Here is a 12,878-nt window from a genome sequence, read left to right on the forward strand (position 1 = left end):
TTTCTCCAACACCGCGCCCCCCCCAAGCGTGCGCTCTCCTTACGTAATCACGCAGGTACGCGGAAACCGAAGCAGCTGTAGGAGAAAGCTTCGCAGCGCTCGCTCGCTCTGACACTGCAGCGTCTCTACCGTCAGGGTCGGACTCAACCTCTCTCCCAGTTTTCGGGTAAGAAGCTCCTAAAATAGAACTTGTGTTTCCTGTCCGTTTTGCTGGCCATGTTTGCGCTGCGTTTCTTGTTCGACCTTCCGCTCGTTCATTCGTCCTTGCTCAGCCTGTGCTGTTTGCTTCCATTCCTTCGGCTCACTTTCCCTTTTTATTTTCACGCGGCCGGACGAGTTTGTTTCATCACAAATCCGTTTGCATATCTTCGATGTGAAACAACGAGCCTAAATCTCTGGTTGTTCTTTGTGTTTACTTTAGTTTTTAACACTTCTCTAAGTGTTACCTCCGCCAGCTCTGAAAGAATGGGTGCGTTTTCTAAGGAGTACGGCTACGTTGTGCTGACTGGTGTTGCCAGCATGATCATGATTGGACACCTGGCCGTTAACGTGGGAAAAGCCAGGAAGAAGTACAACGTGCGGGTGAGCCGGAGGGTGAGGTCACTTTTTGAGCTGTGTAGGGGGAACGAGGGGGGAGAGTAATTTGCTTTTTTTTCTCCCCCCCCCTTACAGTACCCAAAAATGTACAGTGATGATCCGGAACATGGACACATCTTCAACTGCATCCAGCGTGCACACCAGAACACGTAGGTATCAGCTGCAAAACGTAGAGGTAGAAACCAGAGAAGCCTGCACACACCTTCTGGTTTTACCTACTGATAAGGGGGGGGGGGAGGAAGAGCAGATGAAGGTTAACAATCTCTTATCACCTTTCAACAGGCTGGAGATTTACCCCCCCTTTCTCTTCTGCCTGGCAGTTGGTGGTTTGCATTGCCCCGTGAGCTTTTTTGTTTTGTTTTTGCACTCGCATGCCGCTGTAGTCCCATCCAAATATGGGTGATGCGATCGCATCCCAGCAGCTAAAGCCAACGCTGATTTGTTTCCTTTGTGTGTGTTTCACAGCGTCTAGTGAGTGGGCTGGGGGCCGTGTGGATCGTTAGCAGAGAGGTGTACGCACATGGATACTCCACTGGAGGTGAGACGAGGCTAATGTGCCTCTGTTTGGAAAGTTACACAGTAAAAAAAAAAAAAAACCCAAAAAACTATTAACAGAAATAATTTGGTTTATTTAGCCTGTCACAGAGAGAGAAGAAAGAAAGAACCACGGGTGTACATTTTTCAAAGTTATGTTTTCACCCCGTTTTTTCTACATTTATAAATGTTCTAAAGTAAATATTTCATTCACAAGCCAAACATATAGTTCATAAAATATTAGAAAATGTATTACAAATGAAATGCTTAGTTAGAAGACTAAATATTTAGCTCAAAGTTAAATATTTATTTTTGCTAACTAAGTATTTAGTTTAAATATTTAGCTCACTAGCTAAATATTAAGCTAGTTATTTAGCTAGTTAGCAAAACATTTTAGTTGCCAACTTAGCAACCTAAATATGCCATAAATGTAGGCCTGAGCTAAACATTTAGCTTGAACAATAAATATTTAGCTAAAATAAATGTATTTGGGAACTAAATATTTAGCTTCCTAACTAGATATTTAGGTCAGCTGTTGAATGAAATATTTAATGTGGAACTCTGACATTTCTAAATGTAGGAATAACAAGGTGAGAATGTTAAAATGAACACCCACATTTTTTTTTTTCCCCCCTTTATGACAAGAAAAATAAATCAAACTAATACTGTTAATTTTACCGCGTAACCTGATAGAAGCTGGGCAGCCGTCCTGCCACTCTATTTTTACATTTTTATTTACATAATATCCTGTGTGCTAAAAATTGTCGTTGCTGTCCTTTCATGCCAGATCCCAAGAAGAGGATGAGGGGTGCGTTTGGAAACGTTGCCTTGTTGGGGCTGCTGCTGACCACTCTGAGCTACGGGGGCCACCTGCTGGGCTGGAAGGGACCGGCGCACCCGCGGCTGTTAGGCGGTGCACCCTACCACTAACGATTTAGATTTGCTGATGTCGGCCGCCCGAATATTTTTTTTTATGGCGACTGCGCGTAGTATATCTCGTAGCTTATCCGCTCAACTCTGACCTGCTTAACTGGTTGTTTTGAAGCTGGAAAGTAACCGGACTGGTCTTTTCTAGATCCAGCCACTCCCATTTGAATTGAGTTCACCTGCGTAAGGTAATAGCCGGACACTCGTGGAGAATTGTGGCGTTTGTTGTGTAATTTTTGCACTGAAGATGATCAGTCGGTCTCAACACGACTTCCATCTGTCTGCATTAAGCCTGCATGATATACATGTTCTTACTGTCATGATTGCCTGAAGCCAGAAGTTAATTTTGACTTTTGTATATTAAAAATCTCTACACTTCTACTTTTTACACTCTTTATCTACAGATAACGCAGCCTTATTATGTTTATTATAGAAGGTGTGGGGCTGAATGAAAGAATGTGAGGGTGTGTTTACTTAGGTGTGTGTGTGTAAAGGGAGTGTGTTTTTTGTTTTTTTAACAGTTATTGTTTAAAGTCCGCCGTGCCGGTTCAGACAGGAGCAATAACTTATTTACTTAATTATCATAAATCACGGTTAATACCTGACAAGCAGGTTAAAAACAAAGCAGTGTAATGTTCCCCCATCCGCAATATCAAAGGAAGACTTACTGTTGGTTTTATGTTTTTTTTTATTTTTTTATTACTAAACAAGTGATCTTTCATGTCATTTAAATTGTTACATTTTAAACACGTAAAATCCTTAGAGAGAATAAAGCAAAACTCTGGCAGAGCGGAGAATCTTGCACAATTCAAAGCTCTTGAACTTTCTCCACGTTCTGTCAGCTTGCAACTACAAGCGAGATAAAAATCTGAAAGGTGTGGCGTGCCTTTATTCAGCCTACATAAGTCGATATTTTGCAGGATTACCTTTTCCTGTACTTCAAGCTAGGGATGCACAATATATCGCAAAAATATTATAGTGTGCACAGTATTCATATCGCAAAAGATGGTTTGGCATACAATAATTGTTGCCTAACACGTTTTAAAAGCGCATGAAGCACAGATTAGGAGGAGAAGGGATATATCGCAACTGATGTCGCAATATTAACTACCATTGCAAAAATATTCTAATATCGCGTCCTACTCCAGGCTACCAGTCTTGGATTCTATACCTGCTTTTCTTGCATAGAAATGGAAGTTGTTCGTAAAACAAGGGGTGCAGGGCGTGCCGTGGTGACGTAGTGGTTAGCGCGATCCGTATTTGGAGGCCTCGAGTCCTTGACGAGGCCGTCGCGGGTTCGACTCCCGGACCCGACGACATTTGCCGCATGTCTTCCCCCCTCTCCTTCCCCGTTTCCTGTCAGCCCACTGTCATATAAGGGACACTAGAGCCCACAAAAGACCCCCTGGAGGGGTAAAAAAAAACCAAGGGGTGCAATCTTACTTAAACAGCATCTGACCAGCAAATTTCAAAAGATTTAAAGAGGAGAGGCAAAAGCAAATGAGGCGGATTGGCATTAGCAGTGCTAAAAACAACTATTGTCATCCAGTACGTTATTATGGAAATTGTCCCTACCACCTGGAACTTGAGCTGTTGGTCATATACCAACAGTCTTCAGTCAGAGGCCTCTTTGGATTTGTTGTAACACTGACTGCTTCTGCTATTTTAATTTTCAGATGAACTATCAAACAGTATTTTGTGAGGTTTCCAAAGCTTTAGATATTGTTTGATAATACATTACTCATGAGTTGACTGGAGGCAACTGGATTGGACTTTCTTTACTTAATTTTTTTTTCTATTCTGCACTGATCTGTGTTTCTCTTTGATATAACAGCCCATTGAAATATGCTGACGTTTGTGGTTGCAGCACGACGAAACGTGGAAAAGCTCAACGGCTAGGAATGCTTTTGCAAGACACCCGGCGCTCAGACGCACACAACAGCTTTCAGTTTCACTTGAACTTCTTATGTGTGTTCACTGTAGCACTTTTACTTCCCAGGTTGGGAAGTAATGGCACATTTAACATTCAATTTAAGGAGCAATCACCAACTTCGGGATTCTTATTCCAACATGAAACGATACTGAAGTTTCACAACGTTTACCAAACACCGCCACGTATTCCTGATTTCAACCACTGGAAGGTTTTTCTTGGTTTAAAAAAAAAAAAAGTTACTGGTGCATCTGGTTTTTCAAATACTGTAGAGTAAAAATATAATTTACATGTGAACTTTCTGTATTACCTCACGCAGCTCTAAGGCAGCAGTTTGGATTGAAAGTGCACTTCACTCATATTTGGTCACCTAAATCATCTCCAGTGATGTTTCTCAGTCCGAACCCCAAATCCTCATTCAGACTGACAATCAGACTGAGGTTTTTTATTTGTCCTGGATGGATTTTTCGACCTACGTTATCTCATATGTCCACTAGAGGGCAGTGTAATACGTGTCACGTTGAAAGTGCTGCTATTTGTGCAAAAGTGCCTTGAATTTGCACTTTTTGTGTGAGAGTGAAAAGTCTCCGGGACTTGGACGGGAATGTGGAAGAAAGATTAGGTGACTCTACAACCTTTGATGATTCAAACAACGACAAAATAACTAAATAATCGTTTCAACAGCGAGCCTTAAACAGAGAAGTCAGTAATTTGGACTAATCTTGAAGACGTATGCTTCTCCACGTATCCAAAAAGCTGCTTCTTTTTCGGCACATGTTCTCTCCATGGCGCGAGTGACGGAGTCGAGAGGAGAATCCGTCAGTGGGCGTACGGTGAGAGGGGCGTGTCCTCCATCAAATCGTCCTACAGAGAGAATTACAAACTGTAACATGATGACCTTAGAGGAGAAGCAACAGCGACGCCCGTAGAGAAGGAGACTTGCTTGTTTGTTTAGCAAAAATGGAAGCAGATCATTTTTGTTTCCTTTCATAAAGGGGCAGTATTACCTAAAATCAATGTTTTTGAGCTTCGCGTCATGCAATTTAATTCTCTCATCAAAAAACACACCTGGAGTGCTATGTTGATTATTTCATGCATGTCTGAGAAATCCTTTAATCTCCATAGCAACCATTCACTTGTGCAAAACGCCTGGGTGGCTCTAGCGACGCCTTTGATGCCCAGAAGCTTCCTTGTTTGCAGGCTTCCGATCTTTAACCCACTCAGCTCCTTCAAACTAGCCAGCATCAATTAGCAAACACCTGGTGGAACTGCGCATGCGCTGAGCTCATTACAGGACCTACTGCTCAGTGAAACGCTGGTAAAAACATTGGTAAAGGCTTAGTAGAGGAGCCATGTTGTGATCACTTCCTGAGCAGGAGTTTCTTAAAGAAACAGAGGCCCAGTTTCAAGGCGTTAAATTACAAAGACAAATTTCTTTTTAGTCATATTTAATGCATGCAGCATTTTTTTATATAACACCTGACTTGATTATGCAATAAAATGGCACAATGTGCATGGAAACACACATAATACTGCCTCTTTAGCCAGGAGATTTTGAGAGTTATTACCACATTTCCTGCCCAGTAATTCTGTCAGTGTGACTTTATGACAATAGAGCACTAGGAGCCATTTTCTCTGAACCTAATGCCACCAGTCCGGTCACAACAGGAAGATAACTGGCAGATAGATCACTTCCTGTGAATTGAAACATGCTAGGCAACGAATAACAATACTGTAAAAACTGATGGAGAACAACAAAGACTAGAGTAGAGTGTGTTGATGGAGTGGCCTCTTACCATGGGAAGGTCCTGCAGCCGGTGGAACTCAGGGTGGTTCACCCGCTGGCGGAACTTGACGAAGAGGACAGTGAAGACCACAGCTGTGGTAACGATGAACACTGCCAGCAGACCGGCCAGCAGGGGGTCCAGAGGAGAGCTGGAGTGGCGGTGGGACCCCTTCGAGTCTACACGATGGAGAACAAATCATTAAAACGACATCATAAATTCAAACTTTAAAAGGAAGTCACGCTCGCTACGTCTCCTGACCGTCATCGCCGATGTTCAGCTCCGACGGAAACTCCCGGTGTGTGGGCCCCACAGGGACCCAACCAGGAGCTGGTGTGTGTGCGGTAGAGGCGGGGGTCGTGGCTCCAGATGAAAAGGTGGAGTGGGCCTCGCCGGTCGGGGAGTACCTAGGGGAGGTGGCCTGCTGAGGGGTGGAGCTCGCAGCGGTCGGTGCCGATGAAAGGCCGTCTGCGGCGGCTGAAAGTGTTTCGGTTCAAAACAGGACGGAGAGCAGAGGTCACCCTGCTCCTGAAACCCGATCGCTCCCCCCCCACAACGAAGCTGCTGTCCATAATGCATAGCAAAAACTATCTATGCATAATAATACCAAGAATTATCTTTAAAAAACATAGAACCTGTTTGGCTTTGCAGTCATCACACCAACATATTAACAATAATGGTGATGGGGGTGCAGCTCATTCTGTGCAAATAACTTTCTAGTTTTTACATTCTTTTAAATATTTTATTTGTTTTAATTCACCAATTAGAGTGTGCAAAACAAACACTACAGACTAACACGGTGCTTTTGAAAGTGGTGGCCGACAGGGGGCGCTGTAGGAAGATGAGGGGGAAAAAACATAAAAGCAAAACTAAAAATAAAATGGAACCCCATACATTTTGTACTTTGATCTGTTATTCAGTTATGTTTTTAAAAAAATAAAATATAAGTTAAAATAATTGATTTAACTGTTCTTTTTGATGCAAATCTTTTTGATCGTCTGCCAGTCAAATTCATCAAGCAAGAAATGGAAACGTTTCTAACAAGAAAAATACCATGGGAACTGTAGGAATAAATTAAACTTGTTGATTAATATTATAAGAAGTGTTACACATTTTATTATAATTAAAAGAGGGGATTGTGCTGAAAAATTGTATTATCTGGAAATAAAATGTAGATCTCATGGCAGACCGCATGATGCAGCTTTTATGCTAAATGAACGCAATAATTATTGAAGAGTGAAGAAAAAACATTGTAAATGTTGATGTTTCTTTACATATTTTGTAAAATTGTTTGTGAGTTTGCAGAAATATGTAGAGGTGTAGATCTACAGAATAACCAATTAGACATGTGAACAAATAACAAGAACACAGAAGAAAAAAGGGAGTAAAAAATAAATAATCTAGGGTCACACAGTTATTGTGGGTAGAAGTAGGAAAGAAAAGGAGAAAAAAACCAACATGCTACAACAAATAATCACTATAAATTAAGGATAACTAAATAACACGATTTATTATTAGTAGATTCTCCCATCTCCCTCTCTTGTTAAACTGATTGAGAAAAAAACCCAAAACAGTTGTTCCAAATTCCTTGAACTCTGTAATCTTTCTATTAAACGTTACACATTTAATCAACAAATGGTGTTTACAGATTAGCCACTGGAATGTCAATGCACTGAGAGCAAAACAGAAACTAACACAGAAGGCAGATTATTTTGAGGTACGTGTTACACATATTTCAGGCTTTCAACGTCGGAGTCTCGGTTTTTAACAACAGGTGAGGATTTGGGGAAAGTAGTGATGGTTTGTACCGCATATGATTGACGAAACAGGATGTACAGTGCTGTGGAAATGTACTCCTTTGCCAATATCCTCTGTGTTTGCTGTTTCTGGTCACACTTCACTGCTTCAGAGCATCAAACACATTTTATTACCAAACAAAGTTAACCTGAGCAAATACAATAAGCCGTTTTCAAAAATGATTTCATTTCCTATGGAAAATAGAAGCCAATGGTTCCCTGTGTGGATCATAGTTTCCTTACCAGTCATATAAAGAAGCGTGGTTTGTATCACACACTAACTGCATTTAATCATGTTTTCAAATTCACTGATATTTATTGATGCACTCATTAACAAAAAAGTGGAGAAAATAGTCAAATTAACAACATGTACAGTTTTGGAGGGGGGGGGTTAAACATCATTGATTGGAATTTATTGTGACAACGATAAATCAAGATTCTTGTCATGAGAAATTTATCACGATAAATGATAAACGATGCAATAAATTCCCACCTATACGACAAAGCTTATTTTACTTATTTGAGACGTGAACCTGCTGGTGTTTATTGGATTAACTGATTAATAAATGAACAGAAAAAGGTGCCTACTAGAATGTTTTTTAGCAAAGCTAAAATTATGCCACATGACGAAATTTGGATTGAACATATTTACAGACCAAAGTTTGTTTTTTTTTCTTAAATGCTAAAACTACTTGTTTTCTTTTTTTCTTTACTGCTCGGAGTGTGCTGGTCTTTCAGCAAATATTCCTTTTTTGAGCCTGTATACTCCAGTTAACGATTAATCGATTATTCAGTTAGTTGACGACTGTTCAATTAATCGACTCATCACGATTTATTGTTTTTTGGGTTGTTTTTTCTTGCAGAGTATAAAAAGGTCAGAGGTTGGTTTCATTGCGGTTTCCCCAAATCTCTACACAATGTGACAAGTACTAAATCATTTCGGATCTGGTTAAGGCCAGGTCTCATCTACGTAAGATGCTAGAATTCAAAAAGGGTGTACTTTCTTTTTTCTTCTAACAGTAATTGAAGTTAATTAGAAAGACTTATTTATCTATTAACAGATTTTTTAAAGAGGTTGTTGTTCAGGTTTGGCTTGATGTTGCATAACCAGTAAAGAAAAAGGAAGAAAAAAAAAACATACTAAAAAATGAGTGAGGTTGGATTTACTCTCGCTTTTGGTTATTTCTCCTAAAATAGTCACCCAGCATCGGCTGAGTGGCTTATATTTATATTTACCCGATTTGGAAAAAGGGAACCTCTTCAATAACTCTACAACACTAGTGGAGGTCAGGGCAGGACTGTTTTCCCGTATCGCTGCTGGCAGGGAAACCGAGTCTGGGAAATTGGCCTGCGTTTGCAAACAGGCAGCGTTTTATTGTGAGGGCTGCTATATTTTAAGGCTTTCGTTTGGACAAAGAAAACACACTGAAATGGAGAAGTTGCAGACCCAGAAGGCCAGAAATAAACAAAGCTGTCACATTAGTGCAGATGAAAATAATGAGCCACAGTTTATAAAACCTTGCAAAGAAAATAAAAAGGCATTGGGGTGGTAGTGAGCATTTTGTCGCATCCCAACCACAGACTGCAGTTTGTTCGGATTTTAGACGATAAACCGACACCGAGCAGGGAACACTTTACAATGGTAAAGTGGAAGAAAACTGGATTTTCAGATTTGCATTTGTAGCCAGGTGCTGTTCAGAATACTGTCAAGTCACATTTTGCTTTGCTTCCAGCAATTAGTGTTTTAGGGTGTGTCTCTGGCAGCTTTGGATATGTAGGGGTTAGTAGGTGATAAATGTTTAGTATTGCTTGTATTCCCTCATGTTCCCAAAGCTCCCATTAGCATGAAGACCATCCTGTTCTCCGTAGGAATGGGGAGTTCAGTGAAATGTGTAGTTTTAGTTTAACACCATAGTTACACTAAAAAAAGAGAATGGAGCTCCTACTTAAGACAAAAAATGGGTTAATTTGTCGAATGTAATCAAATTAGCTTACTTTATTTACATTTGTTTAATAGGACAACCTAATAAATGGACTTTAGAAAAAAAATTTTTTTACACTTTTGTTAAAACTGCCTCTAAGTTGTGACAGTTTGGTATGAGACAGATAATTTGTGGAAAAAAGAAAAAGAAATCACGCTTCTCTGCCTTCTTCCAATGCTTATTAAAAACAACCAATGAGAGCCAGGAGGAGGGTCTTAACACTGTCAATCACTCTTGTGAATGTGCTGTTCTTCCCCCCATCTGACATCAATGCTAAGGCTGGTTAGCATGGCCACAATGATGGCGGATAAAAAAGTTTTCCTGGAACGGTGAGTAATTTCTCCACCAATAGTACATTTAGCAGCAAGTACCGTACATAAGGATGATTGACAGTGTTAAGGCCCGCCTCCTGGCTCTCATTGGTTGTCAGAATTTCCTTTGACTTATTTTTTCTCAATAAGGTTTTCTTCTTGCCTAATCTTTTCACTCACTGACACATTTAGGGAGCGAATGACCAACAGTTGCCTTGGCAACACATTTCCCCCAACTGAGTGGAGGATTTCTGTAAAGTTACGAGTTGAACTTACTTTATTGTCACTGCACACCGAATTTTTTTTTGAAAATACATTTAAAAAAAATCTTGAATAAATATACAAGTAATAATATATTGTGAAATATATACATATAGGAAATATATAGGAACCAGTATTTATTTTCCTAACATTTCCAAATTCTGCCCCGGTTTTGTGTTGGTCAATTGCATAAATACACAATTACATGCTCTAACGTTTGCCACTTAAGGGGCGTGGATATTTTGTGAGGCACTACAGCGAGAGAAGCAAGTAAAGATGGCTACCTGAGAGAGATGGAGTTGTGACAGTGGGCGCATTTGTGAACTGAGATGTGGCTTTAGTGGAACTTGAGACGTGCGGGTGTCCTGCATCTGCTGATGTCTCTGATTGGACTGTGCTTTCCGTCGGGGCGGCGGCGGCGGCGGCGGCAGAGGCTGGGAGATCACCTGAAGTTTCATTCCTGCCTGCAGGGTATTGTGTCTGCCGAGGAAACTCGTTCACGGGGGTCTCAGCAGGAGCAGGAAATGGGGTTGAGGTAAAGGAAGTAGGCAAAGCATGGCTCTGACCTGTAAAATAGCAACGCAATTATTGGAATTATTCATTCAGTCCACAAAAATACTATGTTTTCAGGCTGTTTATTTGTTTTGCAATTATTAATAAGTGATCGTCTGAACAACGCGGTTGTTGATTTGCTAATTAATTCTTTTTACATTAATTTAAATGAGCTAATTAGCGGATGATGACACGTCATCTGCTATACTGATGATATATCAGAAGGTTGGTGTGTGGGTCACCTTCTTCTTCTTTTCTGTTAAACTTAACCAAAACACACCAAAATCTGCAGCATACTTACATGTTGAGGTTGTCAAAGTCAAGCTAGCATAACAGCCCTATCCCTTGCTAATATTTTTTTTAATAAAAACTTTTTCCCTTGGACCTTGTTGTCCAAGTCGGGCATGTCCAATATGTGATCCTGTTGACAATTAGTGGGAAAGCACTTAGGATTTGACGCGATATGTTGACAACATGACAGCTAAAACTAATTGTAGTTGATTGTAGCTGATGAGCGCGGAGCTGTGGGAGCGTGATCTCGCGTGACGTCACACACACACACAAAAAACCTGACAAATTACACTGACGAGGATGGCTATTTTATTTTATTTCTTATGAAAAACAAAGAATACATGTGTGCAAATGCCTCCGTTGTTGCACAAAAATCGTCTTTGCTGATCTTTAGGTTCAGGTTTCGGCAGTGAAATAAGAGAAGCGATGCTCATCAAGATAGGAAGGGATGTAGGGGAAGTCTTTTTGACTGCTTGCAGTTCATTAATGGAAAAAAGGACCGTTCACAAGTGGAAAATGTTCTGAATGATACAAGTTTGTCTCACCAGCGCAAGTGGTTGACGCGGATATTTTTTTATTCAGTTAGTACAAAACTATTAAAAGAACCACCGAATGTGTGGTTCTTTTCAAATAAAGAGTCACCTAAAGAATGTTTTTATTGCTGAGAAAAGATCAAATCGTTTCGAGTTTCCTTCGGTCGAGCCCAAAATAAATTAGTAAAGTGTTTTGCCTCGCTTTCAATAAAGAAAACACACCAAAACTTTTTGGAGGATTTTGATCTTAATGATTAACACATTCCTTTCCTACAAAAAAAAATTGGACTATCTGCTTTGTTTAATTAAAGTATTTCATGCTTAGTTCATTGTTGAGCAAGAACAAAATTCTCGATGAAACTTTTGGTGTTTTAGATAAAAATAAATAAATAAATAAATTGGGCCAGCAGTACCCTTGAGTTTATGGTTTTGGTCCATAAGAAAAAGTTTGGACAGCCCTGGTCTAATCAAAGCCCAGACCTATACCCAATTGAGAACCTATGACCGTACCTGAAAGTTGATGTTCTCAGATGCTTTCTGTCCAACCTGAATGAGATGGAGCAACTTTTCAAGATGCAACAGGCAAAAGAAGAAGAAGACAAAAAATCAACCCAGCTTTAAATGCAACTAACCGATGGAGTCTGAATACCAACGCACAGCTTACGTTTGGAGCGTACGCTTCCTTCTTAATTTTCTACACCAAAATCTACTTCGTTATGATGCTCCGCAGAATAAAACCGCAACAAAACACACCGAATTTGTGGTTCTATGTGGGGAAAAATGTATGAAAAAGGTAAAAACCAAAGAAAGATTATTTGTCAGTTAAGACAAAACGGACACGCAAGCATATAGTCTGAATTTTATACTGACGGATGAGAACATCATCTTACCTCCAGTCTGCAGCGATCCGGTAACCAACAGCAACCAGAAGCACACCAAATGAATCTCAAATCTCATCTCATCGGGCTTCCTCTGCCTTCTTTTCTCTGCAGATCTCAGTTCAACCGCCTCTCCACAGCAGCTCGGTCCTCTCCTTCCCTCTCTCTCTCTCTCTCTCTGATGTTTGTTTCCGTTACGTGATTTGACGGGGCACATCACCAAGCGCTAAAAATATCCTGAGGGAGTCGGGCAGAAGAGGAGCACGCTGCGTGGGTGGGGCTGCGTGGGTGCGTTGGAAAAGAAAATAAGAAAATACTTTTTTTTTTCTTTTCTTGTTTTAAAAAGAACATCCATACATATCGTGGCCCCTTCCTGAAAACTCCGCTCTCGTCCGTCCACGATCACTTTACGTTTGAAGATTCTTGCACCGCATCCGACTGCGGTGGCTCGTGCCGCGCTGCTCCAATCAGGCGTCGGTGCGTCAGAGGCGCAGCTGTCTGC

The 12,878-nt window shown here is 40.6% G+C and overlaps 2 protein-coding genes across 2 annotated transcripts; one reads left to right on the forward strand and one right to left on the reverse strand.

Moving 5' to 3' along the window:
- Nucleotides 1–19: 19 nt before the first annotated feature.
- Nucleotides 20–2,439, forward strand: mgst3 (microsomal glutathione S-transferase 3). The gene is made up of 6 exons (XM_014473948.2): nucleotides 20–166; nucleotides 422–582; nucleotides 673–746; nucleotides 880–937; nucleotides 1,063–1,135; nucleotides 1,919–2,439. The coding sequence occupies exons 2-6, from the start codon at nucleotides 466–468 to the stop codon at nucleotides 2,059–2,061; spliced, it is 465 nt and encodes a 154-aa protein (XP_014329434.1). The 5' UTR covers nucleotides 20–166; nucleotides 422–465; the 3' UTR covers nucleotides 2,062–2,439.
- On the reverse strand, nucleotides 2,096–12,755 carry LOC111608779 (uncharacterized serine-rich protein C215.13-like). The gene is made up of 5 exons (XM_023334794.1): nucleotides 12,389–12,755; nucleotides 10,407–10,688; nucleotides 6,034–6,249; nucleotides 5,785–5,951; nucleotides 2,096–4,852 (listed from the first exon to the last, which is right to left on the reverse strand). Exons 1-5 carry the CDS (start codon nucleotides 12,591–12,593, stop codon nucleotides 4,808–4,810), a joined length of 915 nt encoding a protein of 304 aa, XP_023190562.1. The 5' UTR covers nucleotides 12,594–12,755; the 3' UTR covers nucleotides 2,096–4,807.
- Between the last annotated feature and the right edge of the window lie 123 nt (nucleotides 12,756–12,878).

This window comes from Xiphophorus maculatus, chromosome 6 (assembly GCF_002775205.1).
Source record: "Xiphophorus maculatus strain JP 163 A chromosome 6, X_maculatus-5.0-male, whole genome shotgun sequence".
NCBI classification, from domain to species: domain Eukaryota; kingdom Metazoa; phylum Chordata; class Actinopteri; order Cyprinodontiformes; family Poeciliidae; genus Xiphophorus; species Xiphophorus maculatus.